At 41.2% G+C, this 23,801-nt stretch overlaps 1 protein-coding gene across 2 annotated transcripts; it reads right to left on the reverse strand.

The window, feature by feature from the left end:
• Nucleotides 1-991: 991 nt before the first annotated feature.
• CRYM (crystallin mu) lies at nt 992-23,585 on the reverse strand. Of its 2 annotated transcripts, XM_040257620.1 has the most exons (8): nt 23,249-23,585; nt 22,602-22,755; nt 20,609-20,671; nt 15,115-15,216; nt 7,396-7,579; nt 3,944-4,065; nt 3,166-3,250; nt 992-1,344 (listed from the first exon to the last, which is right to left on the reverse strand). In XM_040257620.1, exons 1-8 carry the CDS (start codon nt 23,416-23,418, stop codon nt 1,280-1,282), a joined length of 945 nt encoding a protein of 314 aa, XP_040113554.1. In that variant the 5' UTR covers nt 23,419-23,585; the 3' UTR covers nt 992-1,279. The 2 variants fall into 2 exon arrangements, with proteins under 2 accessions (XP_040113554.1, XP_040113556.1); XM_040257622.1 differs by lacking the exon at nt 15,115-15,216.
• Between the last annotated feature and the right edge of the window lie 216 nt (nt 23,586-23,801).

Below are 23,801 nucleotides of genomic sequence, written 5' to 3' on the forward strand. Positions count from 1 at the left end.
CCTTTTGTTAGCTTATGCGGTCGGATGGGCTGATTGTACTGCTGAATTCAAGGTGGGGGCATGTGACCCAGGCCTGGATAACAGGGGAAGCAGATCCCCCAGGGGATGATAGTCACCTGGATCTGACCTGGCCAGAGTATTTCATTTCCTTTAGCCACTATGTTATGTATATGGGCATAGGCCCTAGACGGTCCAGTGTGTCTCCATTCTGAGACTTTCAACTGTTAAGGAAGAGAATGTCTATTTCTTCTAGGATTGCTGAAGAGGACAGGCTATGATTCAAGAGCTGTTGGTACCTATCCTGCCACTATCAGGGGAGATCTTACTTGATGATGGATCCAACACTGAAGAAAATAGAGCCAAGGAACAGAGGAGCAAGACTGGGCCCTGATCCTGATAACAATTGGAACCCTTGGATACAGCTATAGCTGAAATCAGTTACCTGTATACTTCTTAATTACAAGAGCCAATAAATTCTATCCCTCACTCATTCATTCAATTTAAGGTAGTTTGGGTTGTGTTCTCTATCGATTGTGACCAAAGGAGTTCTGAGCAATAGAGAAAGCTCTGTGTTCCTTGAAATTTCAACAATAAGAAGCCAGAAGCAAAAGACTACATGATATATAATTCCATGTATACAAAAGTTCAGAAAAGGCAAATCCATAAAAACAGAAAGTAGATTAGTAGATTGCTGGGAGCTGAGACAAATGGGAAGCAACTGCTAATGGGTACTGGGTTTCTTTTTGGAGTGATGAAAATGTTCTGAAATTAGACAGTGGTGATGGTTGCATGACCCTGTGAATATACTAATAACACTGAATTATATCCACCACTTCAAAATGTGGACTTATGGTATGTAAATTGTATCTCGATTAATAAAATAGAAAAAAATTAACTACAGCCACTGGAGAGCCTTCAGGGAGTGAACACGAGCACTTGATCCCCTCACTTTCCTTGCTGTGAAGGATAGAAGTTACCAAAACAAAACCCACAGAATTGGAAAAAGCTTTATTTCAGGGAATTACAAAAGGTAGTGAAATACAGGGCAAAGGGAGAGCTAGTATAATCTGGCATGACACAGAACGACCACTTAGTTTTGTTTTCTAACTACAAACACAAAAGAGGATCTCATTATTTAAGGTAAGACACAGTATGCATAAAACTACAGATCACTGGGCTAGAACCCTTCTTTTAATCTAGAGATTATGAAAAGATTGTGAGACAACTAGTGTTAACACCCTTTGAGCTGTAGCATCCACTTGACCCAAGTTCCTTTGTTTTATTTACCGGATGACCAGGAATCATATACTAGTTTGGCTGCAACCATGTCTTCCACTGCCATTCCTGGAATGGACAGAAATTTGGTTTAACTTTTGTCAGAACAACTTTTCCCCAAACAGCCCAGGTCCTAGAACCAGCAGTTCCCTAATACAGTGTCCATCAGGGTAACAAGGACTAAGCACCAGGGGTGAGTTCAGGCTTGAAGAGTCTGTGAAGGGTAAAACAAGGCAAGCAATGCTCACCAAAGTTCAGGGGATCAGAAAACTTTCTGTAAACAGCCAGATAATAAATATTTAAGGCTTTGCATGCCAATTACTTGCAGTTACTCACCTCTGCTGTAGTACAAGTGCAGCTTTAGACATCAGGTAAACAGATGAGCCTGACTGTGCTCTAAGAAAACTTTCTTTATGGACACTTTAGTTTGAATTCCTTATAATTTTTATATGCCATGAAGTATTCCTTTTCCCCCCAATCATTTGAAAATGTAGAAACCATTTCACTGTGGGCTGTATGAAAACAGATGGTAGGCTGGGTTTGGCCCATGCTCTGTAGTTTGTTGGACCTTTGGTCTAGTCCAAACCCTAAGTCCTTCAGCAATTCCCCCTTTATCTTATAGTTTTGGGCAAATATCCTTAACCTTGAATGGGAATATGTTCTTAAAGGCCAGGGGCTGGCTTTTATTTTTGTAACTATCACTGTATGTAGTATGGAGCTTGATACATAGTAGGTATTCAAGATGTATCTGCTAGATGAAGGGATGTGCCAGTAAACCAACCCCCAAAAGTGAGAAAGTAAAAATCGCTCAGGAGTGTAGATAAGGTTTCCACTGCTGTGTCTCCTGAAGGGGGGCAGCTGACCTCTAATCTGCTAAGGAAACATGAAACTCTTTCAGACTCAACTAGATCAGGGTGATGTCTCTGAACCAGGCTCTAGATAAAGCTTATACTGTGTTTGCCTGTCTTTCTATGCATGAAAAATTAAAAATATATTTAACAGATGGTAAGGCATAGATACACTTTGACTGGCATGGGTGCTGGGTGGGCAGAGTACTCTTAATACTCTGCCAAGCGTTAACACTTTGGGTGCTTGATCATTAAAACATATGTGAGGTCTGGCAAGGTTGAGGGGCTCAGGCAGCAACTATTTACCAACCATTTTGAGAGTACTTCAATATTTTAGATGTAGGAGCTGAATATTAGCTCTGTTACCATATGTGTCCATTTCCTTAAAATGGGAGAGCTGGGCTGAGAGGCAAACCAGCCAAAGAAGGGAGCCCCTTCTTTGATGGGCTTCTGCCTGTGCTAACTCAAGGTGGTAATGGTGCTCCCCATCAAAGACCTTCTTAAGTCAGCAAGCAGAAAGTTAGGGAAGGAGGGGGAAAAAGGGTCAGGCTGTACTTCCTGTCTGGGTTGCCCTCAGGTTGGGTCTCCCTTTTATTTCTCTTAAGCTCCCTGTTTTTAAACACCTTTTTCTCCTGCCCCTCCACTTTTGAAGGATATCTTCCTCTGAGTTTCATTTAGATCAAAGTCTAAATGTTTTAATGCTGATGCTTGTTATGGGCAAATCATTTTATATACACATCTCACTTAATTCTCACAAAAACTCTAGGTAACAGGTGGTGAGAAAACTGTGACTCAAAGAGGTGAGATCACTTGCCCAAGGATGCATGTCTAAGGAATAGCATAGAGGGGAATCCAACCCAGGACTGCCCAGTTCCAGAGTTCACGGGCTTTACCACTATGCCAAGATGTAAATAATTGACCTAAGTGATAGACTACACCATGATTCAGTTATGGAGCCTGCTGACTCATTCCTTTTCCCACCAATGGGTAAACCTACCTTGTGTTCTGGTTAAGTTTGTGCCCTGGGAGCAATGACTCTTACCCAGAGACTTGAACACGGTGGTTTTCTCACAGTGGGCTGGTTTCACTCCGTTCACCACTTCTCCCAGCTCAGCGAAGATCTCGGCCTGTCAAATGAACACACACTGACCCAGGTCATGGAGCTAATATGGCTCAGGAACAGCTTCTGAAGCTAGGACAGGGTGTCCCTGACCCGGATAAGGGATAACTTGATAAAATGACCTTCTGTAAACTGAATGGTGTCAGGGAGGATGCCTCTCCCTTAAATCTTTTTTTGGGGGGATGAGATGTGGGCACATCTGCTTTTGTGATACCATGATTGCAGAAATACAAATCTGCAGCCAGGGGAATGTCCTGCCAGGACACTGTATCAGTGAAGAAATAGGCCTGTTCTTATCCGAACACTCATTTTGGCAGCCCCCTTCTTACTGCTACGCCCTGGTTATGAAAAAAGGTCAGAAAGCGGTCAACACTAGTCCTGATTTGTTGGCCATACTGGGAAAGTTTCCAGGGGCTCCTATCTCTCAACCCTACTGCTTTACAGGACAGCCCAATCCAATGGAAAAGGCCATCAAGCTGATCTCTTAAGGCAAAGGGAGCAGGAAAACACATATCACCACATAATGGCCATATTATTCTGGAAGGGAATTAGAAAGGATGGAAAGATACTTGACAGTTGTCACCCCACAAAGAGGTGGGAGTTATGGAGATCTGGAGCAGGCCAGACAGAAGGGGATATTAATGAAACCCTGGGATCCAGGTGAGGACAGTCAGGTACCAGCAACAGAAAGACGGCTCACCCCTGACAAGAGGACATCTCCAGACTCTTTCAGGGCAGCCTCCTGGGAATCCACATACAGCACAGCCTGTTTCATGAGCTCATCATCCAGCTCTCTCCAGTCAGGTCTGCTGGCGCCGATGGCTAAATGACAGCAAAACAGACCCTGAGCCTTGAAGTAGTCACAGGGGATACTACAGGCTCCAAAGAATGAAAGGGGTGGGGAAAAGGAAGTTACAGAGGACACGTGGGAACAACTGTGGAATGCCTCATTTCCCCAGGCCAACTCCCTCCCAAACAACAAGACTGAGTTCACTAATAAGAATGACACTTGGCATTTTTTTCCTTTCCATCTCATGTCCATTCTCATTAATAAAAACATATTTTGAGGCAACTTAGCATTCATGTACTGTGTGCCTACTATCGCTGGGATGTTTCACAGATACTATTTAAAGTCCTCGCAAGTCATTCATGTTTGAGTTCCATTTAAAAGGTACATAAACTGAGGCTCAAAGAAGAGGTATGTGCCAAGGTTGTATATCCAATAAGTGCATCTATGACTCTAAAAGAACACATGCCTTTCAGCTTCTTCTGCCTATCAGGAGCAGCAACTTCTTTACACAAACCCGAAAACAGAGACATCACTTGGAGCTTATTAATACCCCACACTCCTCTATCTTCTGTCTGTCTGCTTGCTCTTCAATCATTCCCATTCTTCATTCCCAACCACTTCTCTCACCTCATGAGGAAAAAAAAAAGCCCAGTGTCAGGGTCACAGAGAAGCCCCAGTCAACAGGAAACTGGTTGCACCCCAGCACCAAGGTTTCACATCCTCTGCAGAGCCCAGAACCATAATGATGAATCCAAGGAATCATGCCTCCTGGCATTGGGACGTAGGATAATGCTGAGACTGAATCAAATGCTTGCAGGACCAGGAAGGTAATGAAAATGAGCAGCACCGGTCAGAAGAACTGGATTAGAAATGGTGGAGAACTCAGTACAGAGAAGAAAGCAGGCCCTTCTAAAGGGGACACTAACTATTCTGCTCAAGCAGAACTGTTGCCATGTAAGAATGCAGGGCCACTCTTAGATAGCCCTCCCCTCAGCCTCCTGCTCCTTTTGTAAAAAGAGAAGCAGGAAATCTATTTGCATGTGTTATTTCTTGGTTTTCAGAACACTTAACACTCTATGGCCTAAACAAAATACATCTGCTGGCTGGATCCAGCCCATGGCGGCCAGTCTTTGGAAACAGCTATAAAGCTTTATACAAATATAAGGCAGCATTTGTAAGCCTTCTCTCACTGCTAACCAGTTTTCTCTACTTGTTGTTCTCTCACACTCTAATTGTCAAAGACACTGATGCGAAATGTCCATCTTGAAGGTTGTTTGTCTGAGGAGTTCTATAGAACAGAAGCACCAACTAATGAAGCTTGTAAATAAATCATAAGCTGGTGGGAAAAACCCTAGCCTCTCAAGCCACCTCTTCTGATTGCGCTTGTTCCCCCTAATTTGGAGCATGGTGAATTCTCAAAGGGTTGCATAAGGCCACTCGAGCCAATGGAGGTGGTCCAGGAAGCAAAGGGAGGGGCCTGACTCAGGCTGGGCTTTGGCCTTCCTTCAGTGGGGTTACATTGGGTGAGGGTCAGACACTGGCTGGTGGGATGCTGAGAAAGAATGAGGGGCATGCAGGGAAGGATGGAATTGGGCCTAACTCTCAGCCAAGTTGTAAAGTAAGTAAAATCTGTTGTTGGTGTTTCCCTGTCAATTGCACTTGTAACATACTTTTCTTAAGTATATTTACTGCCTCTAAACACACAAACCAATTTTGTCTTTAGACCAGGGAAAGATACCAGACTCCTCAACTCAAAATCAAGTTAGCTCTTCCTAAAGAGACATTCGAAGTGTGAGAGGTATACAACATGAGGGAGAGTCTCTGTTGCTATCTTTGAAGGTAGAGCATCCACATGAAAAGAAATGTGGACAGCCCACTGGAGCTGAGAGCAGCCCCAAGGAAACTCGCATTCTTGTCCTACAACACAAAGAACTGCCACAATCATGTGAGCTGGGAAGAAGGCTCCAAGCTCTAGATGAGATTGCAGCCTGGAAAACACCTTGCTTTAATCCTGCATGAGCAGAGGACTTAGCTAACCCATGTCTAGACTCCTAACCACAGAAACTAAGATAGCAAATATGTTCTACTTTAAGCTGGAAAAAAAAAATCAACTCTGTCTTTTTGAAGATTCAGCTCTTGTCCATTTTACCGAGAACTGACTTCTCTTGAAATTGCAAGTCCTTCTATAAATGGTCTTACTGTTCGAGTCTGGCTTTATGAACAATAAGACCTATCCCCTGGATTCACATTCATAATATGGGTCCCATACAGGCTGAAACCTTCAATTTTCTATGGCCCATTCCTCAATCATACATGTTTTGTTTCCTTCACAGGACTTAACCTTTAGCTGGAACTATCTAGCTCATCTATTTGTTTATTGTCTACCTCCCTTCTCTAGAATGTAAACAGCAGGAAAGCAGTGACCTTGATAGCTGGTTTACTTTGGCTTCCCCAGCAGGTAAAACAGTGCCTGAACCATGGTAGGGATTCAATACACATTTGTGAAAGAACAAATAATCATGATACTTGGCCCTTGCACATGTGTGCAGAGATCTTAGAGTTCACATTATGTGCCTGTCACTAAAATATGGGGCACTGGTACCATGTTTAAATTCTCTAGCCTTCAATTGCTTGCTAACCAGACCAGTTTTCTTACTAAAAGATAACATAGGGTATCATTTAAGATCTTAGGCCTCAGTTCAAATCCCAGCTTTGCCTCTAAAAACCTTTGACTTTGGGCAAGTTACTTAGTCTTTCCATGCCTTGGTTTACCTACCATACATGGGTCATGATAATAATAGTTCCTACTTAATAAGGTTGTTTTCAAGATTCAGTGATATAGTACATAACAAAGAATTTAGAACAGCACCTGCTATAGTAAGTATTTAATATAGACCAGATCTTGCTATAACCCCCAGGGTCATCTAAGGATCTTTAGGAGCCCAAGGAACTCTTATGTTTAAAGTCCCAATTATCTTACCTCACATATGAAAAAGTATTCACATAAATGCATTTAGTCACATAAAATGTATTTTGTGCTATAATTAAAAAAAATTAATTCTAAGTGTTGGTAAGAACAAGTGAGTCATTTATTTGGCTTTTGTAATTAAATTTCATGACATTTAAGAACTGAGTTATCATTGATCATTTGCCATAATATTACACTTTATAAAATTTTAATTAAATTTATTAGTTTTGAGTTTGTGATTTTTGTTTCATATTTTGGAGTGCATACTGTTTCTTTAAGGTTCAAATGTTTCTGAGGCCATTAAAAAGCTCAGGCATTCTGCATGAGTAAAACAACTCTGCAGATGCAGCCCCTTGGTCCAGTCAAGGGAGAGTCTTGGAGCCACTCTGCTTACCATTGATGTGAGCCCCAGGCTTCACCCATTCACCAAACAAAATGGGCTCTGTTGCCATGGTGACTGTGATGATCACATCTGCCCCTGTCACAGCCTCCTGGACCGATGAACAGATCCGCACTTCTCCTGGCACTGTGTTCACAAACTTCTCTGCATTTTCTTTGGTGCGGTTCCATATTCTCACCTTCATTCAGGGGAATAAAAGGGACATTGGTGCTGTGATTATTTGGCTGTTTACATTTCATCAAACCTAGGAGTTACATAGAAAAGTTGAACTACTCTAGAGTTAAGGCTGCAGTTATTTAAATCATTTCTTATGGTAAATGAACATTTGTCTAGGCCAGATTTGAAAATGACCCTTCTCTACTCCATTTCCATGTCAGGAAGGGGGGAGGTTTTTCAATTCTAGCTTGAGACACACAGCCTCAGTAGTGTAATAGCTATTATATAGCTTAGTGATTAGCAGAGCAAATTCTGGAGCTAGACAGGTTTAGAATCAAACTTTGCTCTGTCACTTACTGTTTCTGAAGCTATTTAACCTCTTTCAGCCTAAGTTTACATGTAGGTAAATGCAAATCATAACTGACAAGGTCAGCATCAAACTCACAGTTTATGTTTAGGGGAGCCTGGTAGGCTGCAGTCCATGGGGTCGCCAAGAGTCGGACACGACTGAGCGACTTCACTTTCACTTTCCACTTTCATGCATTGGAGAAGGAAATGGCAACCCACTCCTGTGTTCTTGCCTGGAGAATCCCAGGGATAGGGGAGCCTGGTGGGCTGTCGTCTATGGGGTTGCACAGAGTCGGACACGACTGAAGCGACTGAGCAGCAGCAGCAGCAGCCTCAGGGGAGTCATAACAGGTGTGAGATTAACAAACAGGATGTGCAGTGCTGTGCATGGAACAGCTTGATCTCTGAAGGATATGTAAGGAATTCAAAATTGGGAGGATTTCAGGAGTAAATTGGGACTTACCTGGTGGCTCAAATGGTAAAGAATCTGCCTGCAATGCAGGAGACCCAGGTTTGATCCCTGGGTCTGGAAGATCCCCTAGAGAAGGGAATGACTACCCTCTCTAGTATTCTTGTCTGGAGAATTTCATGGACAGAGGAGTCTTGTGGGCTAGAGTCCATGGGGTCGCAAAGAGTTGGGCCTGAATGAGCAACTAACACTTACTTACAGGAGTGAACGGTGCAGCAGAGGAGAGGTCAAGAATAGTAGCTACAATTAGATTCCTGGGAAGTGCTTGTAGGGAGAGGGTGGCCACTGGCATCACCAGGAAGGGGGGACTTGCTAGCTTGTTTAATATATTTTAATGTCTGTGGTGGCAGCTGTCAGCCTTCAGTTGAAAATAAGGCCTAAAGGAGCCCTCATAAGGAAATATAGTAAGTATAGAAATAAATGTTATATGTGAATAAGTTCATTAATTAAGGTGAAAACAGTATAATAAGCCCAGTTATAAGAAAATGGTTAACCACTGTTCTTGATGGAAAACTAAGAAATACTATGGAAAACTGATGTTACAATATTTGGTGAAAATTATTAAAACTATGATTAAAAGATTAATGATTAAAACTATGTTATAAGAAGTTAATATTCAAAAAATACAAAGAACTTACAAAACTTAAATATAAAATAAACAGCCTTATTTAAAAATGGGCATTTTATGCAGGAACTCAGAGGGAGAGGGAGAGGGTGAGATGATTTGGGAGAATGGCATTGAAACATGTATAATATCATGTAAGAATCGAATCGCCAGTCTATGTCCGATGCAGGACACGGCATGCTTGGGGCTGGTACATGGGGATGACCCAGAGAGATGTTGTGGGGAGGGGGGTTCATGTTTGGGAACGCATGTACACCCATGGTGGATTCATGTCAATGTATGGCAAAACCAATACAGAATTGTAAAGTAAAATAAAAAATAAAAAAAAATGGGCAGAGGTCCTCAATAAATATTTTTCCAAAGAAACTATTAAGTCCACCATTCACATTGCTATTAAATTAGAAATCAACTACAAGGAAAAAATTGCAAAAAACACAAATATGTGATGGCTAAACAATATGTTACTAAACAACCAATGGATCACTGAAGAAATCAAAGGAGAAGGAAAAAACACCTAAAGATAAACAAAAAATGAAAACATGATGATCCAAACCCTCTGGGATCCAGCAAAAGCAAATCTAAGAGGGAAATTTATAGCAATACAAGTTTACCTCAGAAAACAAGAAAAACATCAAACAAATAACCTAACCTTATACCTAAAGCAACTAGAGAAAGAGAAACAAACAAAACCCAAAGTTAGTGGAAGGAAATAAGTTGTAAAGATCAGAAAAGAAGTAAATTAGATAGAGACAAAGAAAACAACAGGAAATATCAATGAAACTAACAGCTGGTTTTTTTTGGAAAGATAAACAAAATTCAGAAATCTTTAGCCAGACTCATTAAGGAAAAACAAAGAAGACTCAAAGTAATAAAATTAGAAATGAAAAAGGAGAAGTCACAACTGATATCGCATAAATACAAAGGATCATGAAACTACTACATGCAACTATATGCCAATAAAATGGACAACCTATAAGAAGAGGACAAATCTCCCAAAACTGAATCAAATAAGTAGAAAATATGAACAGATCAATTGCAAGCACTGAAATTGAAACCATGAGTTAAAAAACTCCCAACAAACAAAAGTCCATAACCAGACAATTTCATGGGTGAATTTCATCAAACATTTAGAGAAAAGCTAACATGATCCCTCTGAAACTATTTCAAAAATTGCAGAGGAAGGAACACTCCCAAACTCATTCTATGAGGCTGTCATCACCTGATTCCAAAACCAGACAAAGATGCCACAAAACAAGAAATTATAGGCCAATATCACTGATGACCATACATGCAAAAGTACTCAACAAACTACTAGCAAACTGAACCCAATAATATATTAAAAGACCATACACCATGATCAAGCAGGACTGATCCCTGGGATGCAAGAAGTTTTCAATATTTGCAAATCAGTGTGATACACCTCATTAACAAACTGAAGAGTGAAAACCATATGATCATCTTAGTAGATGCAGGAAAAGCTTTTGACAAAATTCAATACCCATTTATAATAAAAACTCTCCAAAAGTGAGCATAGAAAGAGCATACCTCAACCTAATAAAGGACACATACGACAAACCCACAGATAACCCAGTGTTGAAAAGCTGAAAGCAATATCTTCTAAGATCAAGAAGACAAGGATGTTTACTCTCACTACTTTTATTCAACATAGTTTTGGAAGTCCTAGCCATGACAATCAGAGAAGAAAAAGAAGTAAAAGGAATCCAAATTGGAAAAGAAGAGATAAAATTGTCACTGTTTGCAGATGATACAGAAAATCCTAAAGATGCTACAAAAAAAAACTATTAGAGCTCATCAATGAATTTAGTAAATTGCAGGATACAAAATTAACACACAGGAATCTATTACCTTTCTATGGGCTAACAACAAAAGATCAGAAAGAGAAATTAAGGCAACAATCCCATTTACCCTCACATCAAAGGGAATAAAATATGTAGGAATAAACCTACCATAACAGGCAAAGACCTGTACTCCAAAAACTATAAGATGCTGATGAAATAAATCAAAGATGACACAAACAGATGGAAAGATATACCATGTTCTTGGATTAGAATAATCAATATTGTTAAAATAACTATACTACCCAAGGTAATTTACAAATTACTCATGGCATTTTTCATAGAACTAGAACAAAAAATTTAAAAATTTGTATAGAAACACCAAAGACCCTGAATATCCAAAGCAATCCTGAGAAAGAAAAATGGTGCTCAAGGAGTTAGGGTCACTGACTTTTGACTATACTACAGAACCACAATAATCAAAACAGTAATGGTACTGGCTTAAAAAAACAGACATATAGATCAATGGAACAAGATAGACAGCTCAGAGATAAACATATCCATCTATAATTGCTCTCTAGTGCAGTAGGTAAGATGATGCAACGGAGAAAAGACAGTGTCTTCAATAAGTGGTGCTGGGAAAACTGGACAGCTACATTTAAAAAAATTAAATTAGAACATTTTTCTAACATCACACACAAAAATAAACTAAAAATTAATTAAAACCTAAATGTAAGCTTGGACACTATAAAACTCTTAGAGGAAAACATTGGCAGGACACTGTTTGACATAAATCACAACAATAACTTTTTGGGTCTACTTCCTAGAGTAATGGAATTGAAAACAAAAATAAACAAATATGACCTAATTAAACTTAAAAGCCTTAGCACAGCAAAACAAACCATAACAAAATGAAAAGATAACCCACAGAATGGGTGAAAATATTTCAAAATGAAGTGACCAGCAAGGGATTAATCTTCAAAATATTTAAACAGCTCATGCAGCTCAATTTAAAGAGAACCCTATTAAAAAATGGGCAGAAGGTCTAAATAGATATTTCTCTAAAGAAGACATACAAATGGCCAAAAGGCATATGAAAAGATGTTCAACATCACTCATTGTTAGAGAAATGCTAATCAAAACTACAATGAGGTATCACTTCACACTAGTCAGAATGGCCATAATCAAAAAGTCCACAAACAACAAATGCTGGAGGAGTCTGTGCAGAAAATGGAACCCTCCCACACAGTGGGAATGTAAACTGGCGAAGTCACTATAGAAAATAGTATGGAAGTTCCTTAAAAAAGTAAAAAAATAGAGCTACCATATGATCCAGGAATCCCACTCCTGGGCATATATCCAGAGAAAACCATAAATTGAAAAGATACATACACCCCAATGTTCACTATAGCACTATTTACAATAGCCAAGACATGGAAGCAACCTCAATGTCTATAGACTGATGAATGAATATAGAAGATGTGCTACATACATAAAATGGAATATTACTCAGCCATAAAAAGAATGAAATAATGCCATCTGCAGTGACATGGATGACCTATAGATTACCATACTAAGTGAAGTAAATCAGAGAAAGACAAATATCATATGATATCACTTATATGTGGAATCTAAAAAAATGATACAAATGAGCTTATTTCAGACTCAAAGACTTCAAAAACAAATATATAGTTACCATAGGGGAAAGGCTGAAGGTGAGGGATAAATTTGGAGGCTGGGATTAGCATATACACGCTACTATATATAAAGCAGATAATCAACAATGACCAACTGTATTACATGGGAAACTCTACTCAATATTCTGTAATAATCTGTATGTGAAAAGAATCTGAAAAAGAATATATACATATATAAATCATGTTTCTGTACACTTAAAACTAACACAACATTGGGAATCAACTATACTCCAATAAGCAGCTCATACAGCTCAATATTAGGAAAACAAACAGCCCAATCAAAAAATGGACAGAAGACCTAAAGACACTTCTCCAAAGAAGACATACAGATGGCAAAGACAAAAGGTGCTCAACATCACTAACTTTTAGAGAAATGCAAATCAAAACTACAATTAGGTATCACCTCATACCAGTCAAAATGGCCATCATCAAAAAATCTAAAATAATAAATGCTGGAGAGGATGTGGAGAAAAGGGAACCCTCCTACACTGTTGGTGGGAATGTAAACTGATACAGCCATTATGGAGAGTTCTTTAAAATCTAGGGATAAAACTACCATATGATCCAGCAACCCCACTACTGGGCATATACCCTGAGGAAAAAAATAATCGAAAAGACACATGTAGCCCAGTGTTCATAGCAGCACTGTTTACAATACCCAGGACCTGGAAGCAACCTAGATGTTCATCAACTGATGAATGGATAAAGAAGATGTGGTACAGATATACAATGGAATATTACTCAGCCATAAAAATGAACAAATTTGAATCAGGTCAGTTCTAGTGAGGTGGATAAACCTAAATCCTGTTATAAAGAGTGAAGCACGTCAGAAAGAGAAAAAAAATATATAGTATGTTAACACATATATACGGAATCTAGAAAAACGATGCTAATGAAACTATTTTCAGGGACGGAATGGAGATGCAGATGTACAGCAAGGACTTGTGGACACTGTGTGGGAGGGAGAGAGTGGCATGAGTTGAGAAAGTAGCATCAGCATACATACAGTATCAGGTGTAAGAAGAGTAGCTGTTGAGAGGCTGCTGTGTAGCACAGGGACTGTGCATCACAGTCTGGCTCTCTGTGATGACCTGGAGGGATGGGATGGGGGCAGGGGAGGGAGGCTAGGGAGAGAGGGGATGTATGTATAATTTACCTTGTTGTATGAGATTGTAAACATTTTTTAAATTTAAATAAAAAATAGAGAACAAAAAACTACCATATGATCCAGTAATTCCAGTTCTGGGTATTTAGCTGAAGAAAACAAAACAGTAAGGCAAAAAGCGGTAGCTACCCCCATATTCACTGCAGCATTATTTACAATAACCAGAATATGGAAACAACCTGTGTCCATCGATGAATAAATGGATAAAGCAATCTGTCATGTGTGTACACACACACACACAATGAAATATTGTTTGTCCAAAAAAATAATGAAATTTTGTTAGCTGAGACAAAAATGTGTGGATCTGGAGGGTTTTTATGCTATGCAAAATAAGTCAGACAGAGAAAGGCAAATAGGATATGATCTCACTTACATGTGGAATCAAAAAAAAAAAAAAAACTCAAATGAATGAACAAACAAAATAACTGAGAAACTGATATATACACACAGAGAACAAATGAAAGAAACTACTTGTGGTGATTGCCGGAAGGGTGAGGGAGGAGCTGGGGATGAGGGAAATAGATGAAGGGGATTAAGAACTACACACTTCCAGTTATAAAATAATTACGTCATGGGGATACAATGTGCGGCATAGAGAATACAGTCAATAATGCGATAATAACTTTGTATGGTGACAAAGGGTAACCAGATGTATCGTGGTGACCATTTTGAAATGCCTATAAATACCAATCACTCTGATGTACACCTGAAACTAATATGATATTGTATGTCAATTATACCTTGGTAAAAAGCATAAAAAATCATAAAACTATGTTATGAAAAGCAGATGAGAGAAGACTAGAAATGTTAACTACTTGTCTTTGAAAATAGATAAAAGGGAATTTTTCTTTTTTTTTTTTTCTTCCTTATATTTTCATTTCTCAAAGCAGAGGTACTAGTTCTATCATAAAAAATCACACCTTAAATCTGCCCCACCCCTCTCACACACATAGGAAAAAAAAATCAAATATAAGCAGTATCAAGTGTATCAAAAATAACAGGACACGTGAGCCAGGCAGAATGGGGAAGGATGGACTGATGTCTCGGCTTTGAAGGGGCACGCTGTGGCCTCCTGCTCTCCAGACCTCATTGTCAGTTCCTGGATTCCTAACCCTTGAATACTTAAGGACCCCAGATTCTGCTAAGAGAAGCAACAGAAAGGGGCCAAAAGAAAAACTGCATGTATGCAATGGATATAATACAATCCTTTAAGTAACTGAGTAGGCTCTGTGTACCTAGGTATACTCTACAAACTAAGAAACTGGAAGAAGTGACTCAGGCCTTCCCCCCAACTCTTCATCTCCAATGGGACTTTCGCACAAGTCATGAAAAGAATGGTCTAGATGGTTGTACTCCCAACCTGACAATTTCAGCATAACTTATTTTTAACAAAGGAGTACAGAGAAATGTCACTGCTGCTTCCTCCCCACATCCTCCACCTCCTTCCCTGGACTTACCTCCTTAAAGAAGAACTGTTCTGTGAAGACCTCATAATGGCTGTAAGCCTGGACCCCAGCTCCAAGGATACACAACACTTCACTGTTGGGAGGTTTCAAAAACTATTTGACAGAAAGGAGATAGAAAAGATCAAGAGAGACTCTTGAAGTCAGGAGAGGATCAAGTACAGTTTGAGAATCAGGGGACCTTCATTCAAAACCTCTCAGGCAATCAAGGAGATATCATTCTGTATTTTCATTTCCACTCTGTATGGTACGGGAGGGAGAGAAAAGCCTTCACTGGGTACCTAATATATACCAATGCTTAACCTTCATGATCTCTTTTAGTCCAGACAATTGACTCCATGAGCTAGATGCTCCCACAGTTATCCTCTTCTTACAGATAAAGAAATTGAGGTCCAAAGAAGTTATGTAACTTGCTCAGAGCCCTGTAATTATTAAATGGCACAGTAGGGCTCCAAAACCTCATTTTGCATTCTCCAATGCCCACATGCTTTCTCCTGTGCTACCCCATCTCAGGGACATGATAAGCCAGCCTACTTCTCAGAGCTGTGAGTTGCTTTTGGAATCCATGAATCCTTGTGAACCTAGGTTCTCAAGCTATATTTGCTGTGCCTACTCTCTGTTGATCCTGTCTCAGCCTCTGTCTTCCTTTAAAGAGGAATGTAGAGATGGCATTTGTGGGACTTCCTTAGGGTATGTGTGTGTCTTTATTTGGGGGTGAGGTTGTATGATCAGCTCTCCAGTAAAGTCTTTCTGACCTCTCTGATAGAATTTACCACTTCATAACACTTGTTTGTTTACAAATTTATTTTCTTGTACTGGTGTGTAAGTCCAATTAAAACAGAGACAGTCTTATTTGCACAGAATTGGCATGTATCTACTATTACCTATGAGAAATAGAGCAGGGTTTCTTGACCTCAGCACTACTGATATTTGGGCTGGATAATTCTTTGTTGGCAGGGTTTGGGTAGTCGGCAGGGGGGAGGGCTGTGCTGTCCATTAGCACCCTCTATGCCCTCAGTTGTGACAACCAACAATGTCTTCAAACATTGCTAATTGTCTCTGGGGCAGTTGGTCTCTGGCAACGGTTGGTCTTAACTGTTTCCAGTTAAGAACTACTGGCATTGAGAAAGGACATCACTTGCTCCTCAAATCATCCATGTTAAATAAGACCATCTTCTGTCTTTTCTCTATTTCATTTAATAAAAGTTGATCTTGATCTGCTCTGTATCAATAATTACCATTATTGAGATTCTGGAGTGCAACCTTAAAAACAAAACTGTTTTTAATCATTAATCACTAGCAAAAAGGAGTCTCAAATATTAGCAGGTGATTAGAGATTCTCTCTCCTGCATCTGCATAGGAGAGATACCATTTTCTGCTCTCAACTATAGTTCAAAGAAACTTGATTTGAAAAGGTTTCAAAATGACAATAACTTATGTGCCCACTCAGTAAGGAGAATTAGGTAATTTTTCTTTAACTAAATAATTTTTTTTCAGTTCTCAGTTAATATAAATCTATTCTTGGAAGTACATGTGGGCTTCAGAAATTGTTGCAGTTTCCTGTAAAAGTAACCTTTAACCTCTGAGAGTAAATCTGTAATTCTGCTTGCTTGTCTTGCTTGACACGTTGCTGCCCTGATAATAATGTTATAACTGACATCTCTTGTCCTAAATGGTATAACATTTATGATATTTATTAAATAATAGTAGGATTGGTGCCACTTCATTCTTTTCCTAGAGCATGCAGATAATTAAAAACATATATATGAATCTGCTAGGTTTCTTAAAGAGTTTGAAAGACTATGTTTCATTTGCATCCACTAAGGCCTTGCGTGGTCTGGCACTCTGGTCAGCCCAGCTTCCCCTCTGGACACATTCTCTGCACCTCTGGTCTTTAAGGCAAGAAGCCTCCTTGCTGCTCCCCAAGCACACATGCCTTTATCAACCACAGGGCTTTGCTCTCCACAGGTTCTTTCCTCTGCCTAGAGTACTTTCACTTCTGCTCCTCACAGTAAGTCCTATTATTATTCTAATGCAAGCTCAGCTATTTTGGACCTCAGTTCCAAATCGAAAAAGGAGTACGTCAAGGCTGTGTATTGTCACCCTGCTTATTTAACTTATATGTAGAGTACATCATGTGAAATGCTGGGTTGGATGAAGCACAAGCTGGAATCAAGATTGCCGGGAGAAATATCAATAACCTCAGATATGCAGATGACACCACCCTTATGACAGAAAGCAAAGAACTAAAGAGCCTCTTGATGAAAGTGAAAGAGGAGTGAAAAAGTTGGCTTAAAACTCAACATTCAGAAAACTAAGATCATGGTATCCGGTCCCATCACTTCATGGCAAATAGATGGGGAAACAATGGAAACAGGGACAGACTTTGTTTTCTTGGGTACCATAATCACTGCAGATGGTGACTGCAGCCATGAAATTAAAAGACACTTGCTCTTTGAAAGAAAAGCTATGACTAACCTAGACAGCATATTAAAAAGCAGAGACATTACTTTGCCAACAAAGGTCTGTCTAGTTAAGGCTATGGTTTTTCCAGTGGTCATGTATGGATGTGAGAGTTGGACTATAAAGAAAGCTGAGTGCCGAAGAATTGATGCTTTTGAACTGTGGTGTTAGAGAAGACTCTTGAGAGTCCCTTGGACTGCAAGGAGATCAAACCAGTCCATCGTAAAGGAAATCAGTCCTGAGTACTCATTGGAAGGACTGATTTTGAAGCTGAAGCTCCAATACTTTGGCCACGTGATGGGAAGAACTGACTCATTTGAAAAGACCCTGATGCTGGGAAAGATTGAAGACAGGAGGAGAAGGAGGAGAAAGGGACAACAGAGGATGAGATGGTTGGATGGCATCACCGACTCAATGGACATGAGGTTGAGTAAGCTCCGGAAGTTGGTGATGGACAGGGAAGCCTGGTGTGCTGCAGTCCATGGGGTTGCAAAGAGTCAGACATGACTGAGCAACTGAACTGAACTGAAGCTCAGCTAACCCTCACAAAAGAAGTGAAAGTCTCTCAGTCATGTCTGACTCTGTGACCTCATGGACCATACAGTCCATGGAATTCTCCAGGCAAGAATAGTGGAGTGGGTAACCATCCCTTTCTTCAGGGAATCTTCCCAATCCAGAGATCGAACCCAAGTCTCCTGCATTACAGGCAGATTCTTCACCAGCTGAGCCACAAGGGAAGCCCATAAGCCTTGGTAAATCCCACAGCCTGGAGCAAGACACTCCCCACCCTGCACTTTTTGTTTTGCTCCCCTTTCATTCAATGTATCTGTCAGGATTGTAGTTTTCACATTAACTGGTGCGATCTTCAGATTAATATCTGTCTCCCCAAATGCACTCTGTGCTCCGTGACTGCAGGTTCTGTATTTGGTTTTAGTCACCATTCTATGTCCCATGCTGAGCACAGGACCTGGTGCCTAGTGGGCACTTAGGAATTTGTTGAATAATTGCATGTCAAGAATGAACCCTGATACATATCATCAAGCATGCCAGAGTGCCCAGCTCAGGGTATGTGCAACCCAGACGCAAAGTTACAGTGTCCATTAAACCCAAGAACTTCCTAATACTTGTCCTTATCCCAAAAGCCCTAAATAAAATAGAAGAGATGGAAAAGAAAACATTCTACTCCTATAGCACAAAAAGGAAAATAAATATTTGCTCCTTATTGAAATAGCCCAACCGAGTCCCTAGGGAAAAAGTGGTGTAGTTTAAGCCTAAACTCTGAAGCATCAACTCAATGATTCTTAACATTTCTTGGAGTGCATATTTTTATCCATTCAAAAAGCACAGTGTAACTGAGAGCTGGGTCTAGAAGAATTAACCTGGTTGATCATCAGAATTAACTAGAAACCATAAAAAACCAAAACACCTAGATTCTTTGGCCTTACCCTCAGGGATTTCAATTCAATGGTTTTGGGAACCTGAATTAAAAAAAAAAATTTTTTTTTTTTTTTCCAGAGGCTGTTGCTGCATAGCCTGGGCTGGAAACTATTGACCTGGTACAGGAAGACCTACAGCTACCTGTACTGTCTGACTTCAGGAAATCTTAGTCTCCATTTTCTTTCTGCACAAAATGAGGCCAGTAATTCTTGCTCTGCCTTCCTCACACAAACTCAAAAAGAAGTTGAGACAGTGGGTTGAAAATTATTTTGGAAAAAAATCAAAGACCTTTTCAAATGTAGGGCAATATTGTTAGAGTCCCTCTAAGTTACCAGGGAACATACCTCAGAGTCCCTTGATTACTTTAATCTGAGTTGGGTCTGGATATAATTAAACAAACAAACAAAAAAAACCCAGTTCCTCAAGGTACGTACTGTACTATAATCCCTCGCTACATAATTACCAGATTTATCCCCACATTCTTCCCTTATCATCGTGTGTTTAGAAGACCTTAAAACACTCACAATCTGAACATCTGGTCTTTGCTGCTCCAACCTTCCACTGGACCCCACATTTCCTTTCTGCTTAGGCATCATAAGTCAGCATTCCCAGATCTTTAATGTGAAAGATTCCAGACTCTAACTGTTCCTATCCATACCTCTTCTTTTTCACCCTAACCTCTAAAAATACTGTTCTTCTTGTAGGATGCCCTTGCACTGCTTAGAAACATTATCACCTGTATCCCTTGCTATTCCTTCTGCCTCAAGGGCTCCTAGCCTCCTCCTGTTTCAGTCACTCACTTTTTTTTTGTCTTTACTCAAATGTCACCTCAGTGAGGTCTGTCCTTGATAATTTTAAATGCCACTGCTTCCCAATACCCTCGATTCTGCTTTATTTTCATCCTTCTAATTGGTGGTGTGGGTGGTGGTTTAGGAGCAAACCCTAGCCTATTATTAAACTCCAAAAGGGTTTGTTGTTGGTTAATTTTTTTTCCTAAGGAAATCATACTATGAATTTCACTTTTTATTTTATTTGTCTCACCAGCTCTGTGTATGTCACCCTCTGTTTTGTTCACTACCACATCTCTGACATTTAGAACAGATACATGATAGGATCTGAATGAATACATTTGTCTGGCTCAGATATGTTGTCCCTTCTGCTTTTTGTGCAGTCCTGACTCTGGCTTATGAGGCAACCACACTGATTTGCCAGGAACAGTGTGGATCAGGGGCAAGAAAGCAGTCTGGGAGTCAAGAGGTCAAGTTTTAAATTCCTGCTCTGCCATTTATTAGCTGTGTGATCCTGATCAACTTGCAAAACCTCTGTGAGTCATATTCCCTATACTTGGCAAAAGGAGATAATCATCAAGGCTGGTGTGACGATCAGAAAGAGCACATGTAAGGTACCTAGAATCTTGGGCTCATTGTGGTAGCCAATCATTTCGTGAATCACTGTGCTCTCCTGACATCCTACCTTTGGCATATGATGCTTCATCTATGCCCATAGAAAATAAAAATGTTCCTCACCTCTACTTAGACCTTCAAATTTGAGATACTCAATTCCACCCACCAGCTTGCACTAATCTTACCTTGGTGGCAATGGCAGACACTGCAGCTGTTCTCTTTGCAGTTATGACATTTCCATCCATGACCTTGGAGGAAAGGAGAGACAGTGAGGAAGGGGCATCTGGATTCACCGCCTAAGCAGAGAGAAGATGCTCTAAAAGAGTTAGCCCTAGAAAGCATTGTGTGTGTGTATGTGTGTGTGTGTGTGTGTGTGTGTGTGTGTATGTGTGTGTGTGGGTTCAGTTGTGTCTGACTCCTTGCGACCCCATGGACTGTAGCCCACTAGACTCCTCTGTCTATGGAATTCTCCAGGCAGGAATATTGGCTGGAGTGGGTGGCCATTTCCTACTCTGGGGAATCTTCCTGATCCAGGAATTGAACCTGTGTCTCTTGCGTCTCTTGTGTCTCTCGCATTGGCAGGCGGATCCTTAACCACCAGTACCTGGGATCATAATAGTCTGCAAGGAAAGTGTTTTGCCTGGAACCAATTCCTCCACTTATAAGAAATGTAACTTTGAACAAACATCTGAATCTATAAGCACTTTGTTTTTCCTACCTGTAAAAACAAAGATAATGGCAACCATTCAGAGGGTTTTTTGTGAGGTTTAAAAGCACTGGCAAAAATGAAGACATTTAACATATGGCCAGCCCTCAAGAAATGCCCATTTGCTTTATTTGCCCCAGGATTCTCAAAGTAAGTCACCTGACATCTGTGCAAGGGCCCTGAAACTCTACCTTGGTGGCGCTCAACTCCTCCTGCACACGTGAGTAGGTTTGTGAAAATACAGATGCTCAGATATATCCTTAGGCTAACTGAATCTGGATCACTAGGGACAGGACCCAGATGACACTGTTTTTAAAATCTCCCCAGGTGGTTCTGAATTACAGCTGGCTAGTAATAACCACCATCCTTTGCTCTGCTGTCCTCTGTTTATATTATTCATCTCAATTGGTCCTCATCAAGTAGTATCAGTACTCTCATTTTATGGACAAGGAAGTGAACTGCTTGGCTATCAGTCAGATTCAGGAAGAATTTCAGGCCTTGTCATTTAGTTCCAAAGCCTGAGGTGGTACCAATTTCCTCGGTAAGCACTCTTGGTAAGTAGTATGGATGTCACTTCCACTGGGTGAGCAGAAGTTGTCAAGAACTAAATACTTTTTTCAGAGGAGTAATACATAGCCAGCTTCCTTGGGGAGTCTGAAATTCTGAGAAAATTTTAGAAGAAAGTTGTCAGAATTGAATGAGATCAATTTCTCTTGCCTGGCACATAATAAGTGCCCAGCAAGTGGCAATTAGAAAGGCAGAGGAGCATAGTCTACTATGCTAAGACAGTATAGGCCCTGGGCTTACACAGAGTAGGTATGCAGTCCAGTACATCCATGCCCCTGTTAGCTATGTAAACTTGGCAATGTTTGGCATAGTTGCTCTATGACTCAATTTTCTCATCTACAAAATGGGGTAATAAAATTACCTCACAGAGTGGTTTTAAGAATTAAAAGCATTGATACATATGAAGTATTTAGAACAGTGTCTGACATACACAAAGTAATTCACAAATACAGACCACTACTATTTTTTTGATATTATCATTAAGTGTTAAAACAGGTCACCGTGTATCCCTTAGAATATACTCCCACGTATTAGAGAGTGCCCCTAATCTGTAACTCATGTAACTACATGTTACAGATTCATGTTAAAAGTTTCCTTAGCTACTGGCTTTGTGCAAGCTGTATATTTGTAGTAACAGGTACAGGACAAGATCACTGTACGAATGACAAGATCTTTACTTCCACAAGTTCACACACTGGAAGCAGCAGTGGTCTCTGATGCTGGGTCACATCCTCAGGCAGTCCTAGAAACAGATACACAGTCACAGGGAACCTACACAGTCACTGGCATCCAGTCATTCAGAGAGGGGCACATGTGGTCACACCGAATACTCCCCTTGCCTAAATTCTGAGCCTAGCTTTGTGCACAGGGGCCCCCGCTAAACCCCTGGGCAGGGAGTTGCTCACCGCCAGAAGGGAGCCATTGCTCGGCTGGAAGAGTAGCACGGTAGCCTGATGCGAGGGGACAGTGGGGGTGGTGCTGTGGCCCTCATAGAAGGTGACCAGCTTGGTGGTCAGGGCGTCCTCTGCTGCACTGTAGGCGGGCATGACCCCCAGGAACCTAGAAGAAGAGAGGGAGCAACTTCAACCCCTTCCCGTCAATGCGGAGACATCCGGTCAAGTCCCTATGTCCCTTTCTTTCTCTTTCCTCACTCATTGCCCTGCTGGCCTTCTCCCTCCTTTGTCCCCATCCCACTGCCGTTGCCTTTAGCAGGGTGCAGAGTACGTTTGCCTCTGCCTCTGGATGAGAAAACCCACCCCAGTTCTGCCACTTACTAGCCGCCATAACCTTGGGTCGTTCGTTTCACTTCTTGAGGCTTCGGTTTTCCCATCAGCAAATAGCTGCATCAATAGCCACGTACATATGGAGTGTGTTGAATGAAACCAGATAAGGGCTTTGAAGCGCCCACAGTGGGCTGCACAAATCAGGTGAAAGGGGTTATTAGTAGGGATTAGGAAAGCCCTCCTTTCTTGCCTCCTGCTGCTTCCCTTCTCACCCCTCCCCTTCCTCCTTTCCAGTTTCTCCAGCCCCAGACCCAGCCTTCATCACTTACCCCCTGTGCTTGGCGACTGGCACCACGGTGCGCACAGGCTGCACGACTCCTCCGTCGGGGCCGCTGGAGAAGTTGGCCAGAGCGGTCTCCAGAGGCGGGATGAGCACGCTGGAGCTGCGGAGGTGGTCCTCTACATCAGCCGCGCTCAGGAACACCGGCCTCGAGCTCATGTCGCCGCCGGACTTCTAACCTCAGAGCGCTCACGGAGATCCGCGTTTCTAGTCCTGCGCCCTAAATGAGAGCCGGGGAAAGCGGGGAGCGCTGCCGCCTACAGGTCACCGCCCAGCTCGGAGGGCGGAGCAAAGCCGTTTTCCTCCCACCCCCATCTGCAGGATTGGGAGACTTGGGTCTGCTCCAGTCGTGGTTTCCCCTAGGTTGGAGCTGAAGCAGCCGGCCGGCTGGGAGTTGGCATCCTTGGGTCCACTTCCTCAATTCCTGTAGTTAGCTGTGGTCACATTCCTTGCAAAACGTGTTAGTTTGGCGCCCCACTTTTGTCTTCAACAGCTCCACTATTTGCTGTCTAGGCCCTGCTGCCAGGGAAGGAGGGGACAGA

This window comes from Oryx dammah, unplaced genomic scaffold, assembly GCF_014754425.2.
Source record: "Oryx dammah isolate SB20612 unplaced genomic scaffold, SCBI_Odam_1.1 HiC_scaffold_2, whole genome shotgun sequence".
Classification (NCBI taxonomy): Eukaryota; Metazoa; Chordata; class Mammalia; order Artiodactyla; family Bovidae; genus Oryx; species Oryx dammah.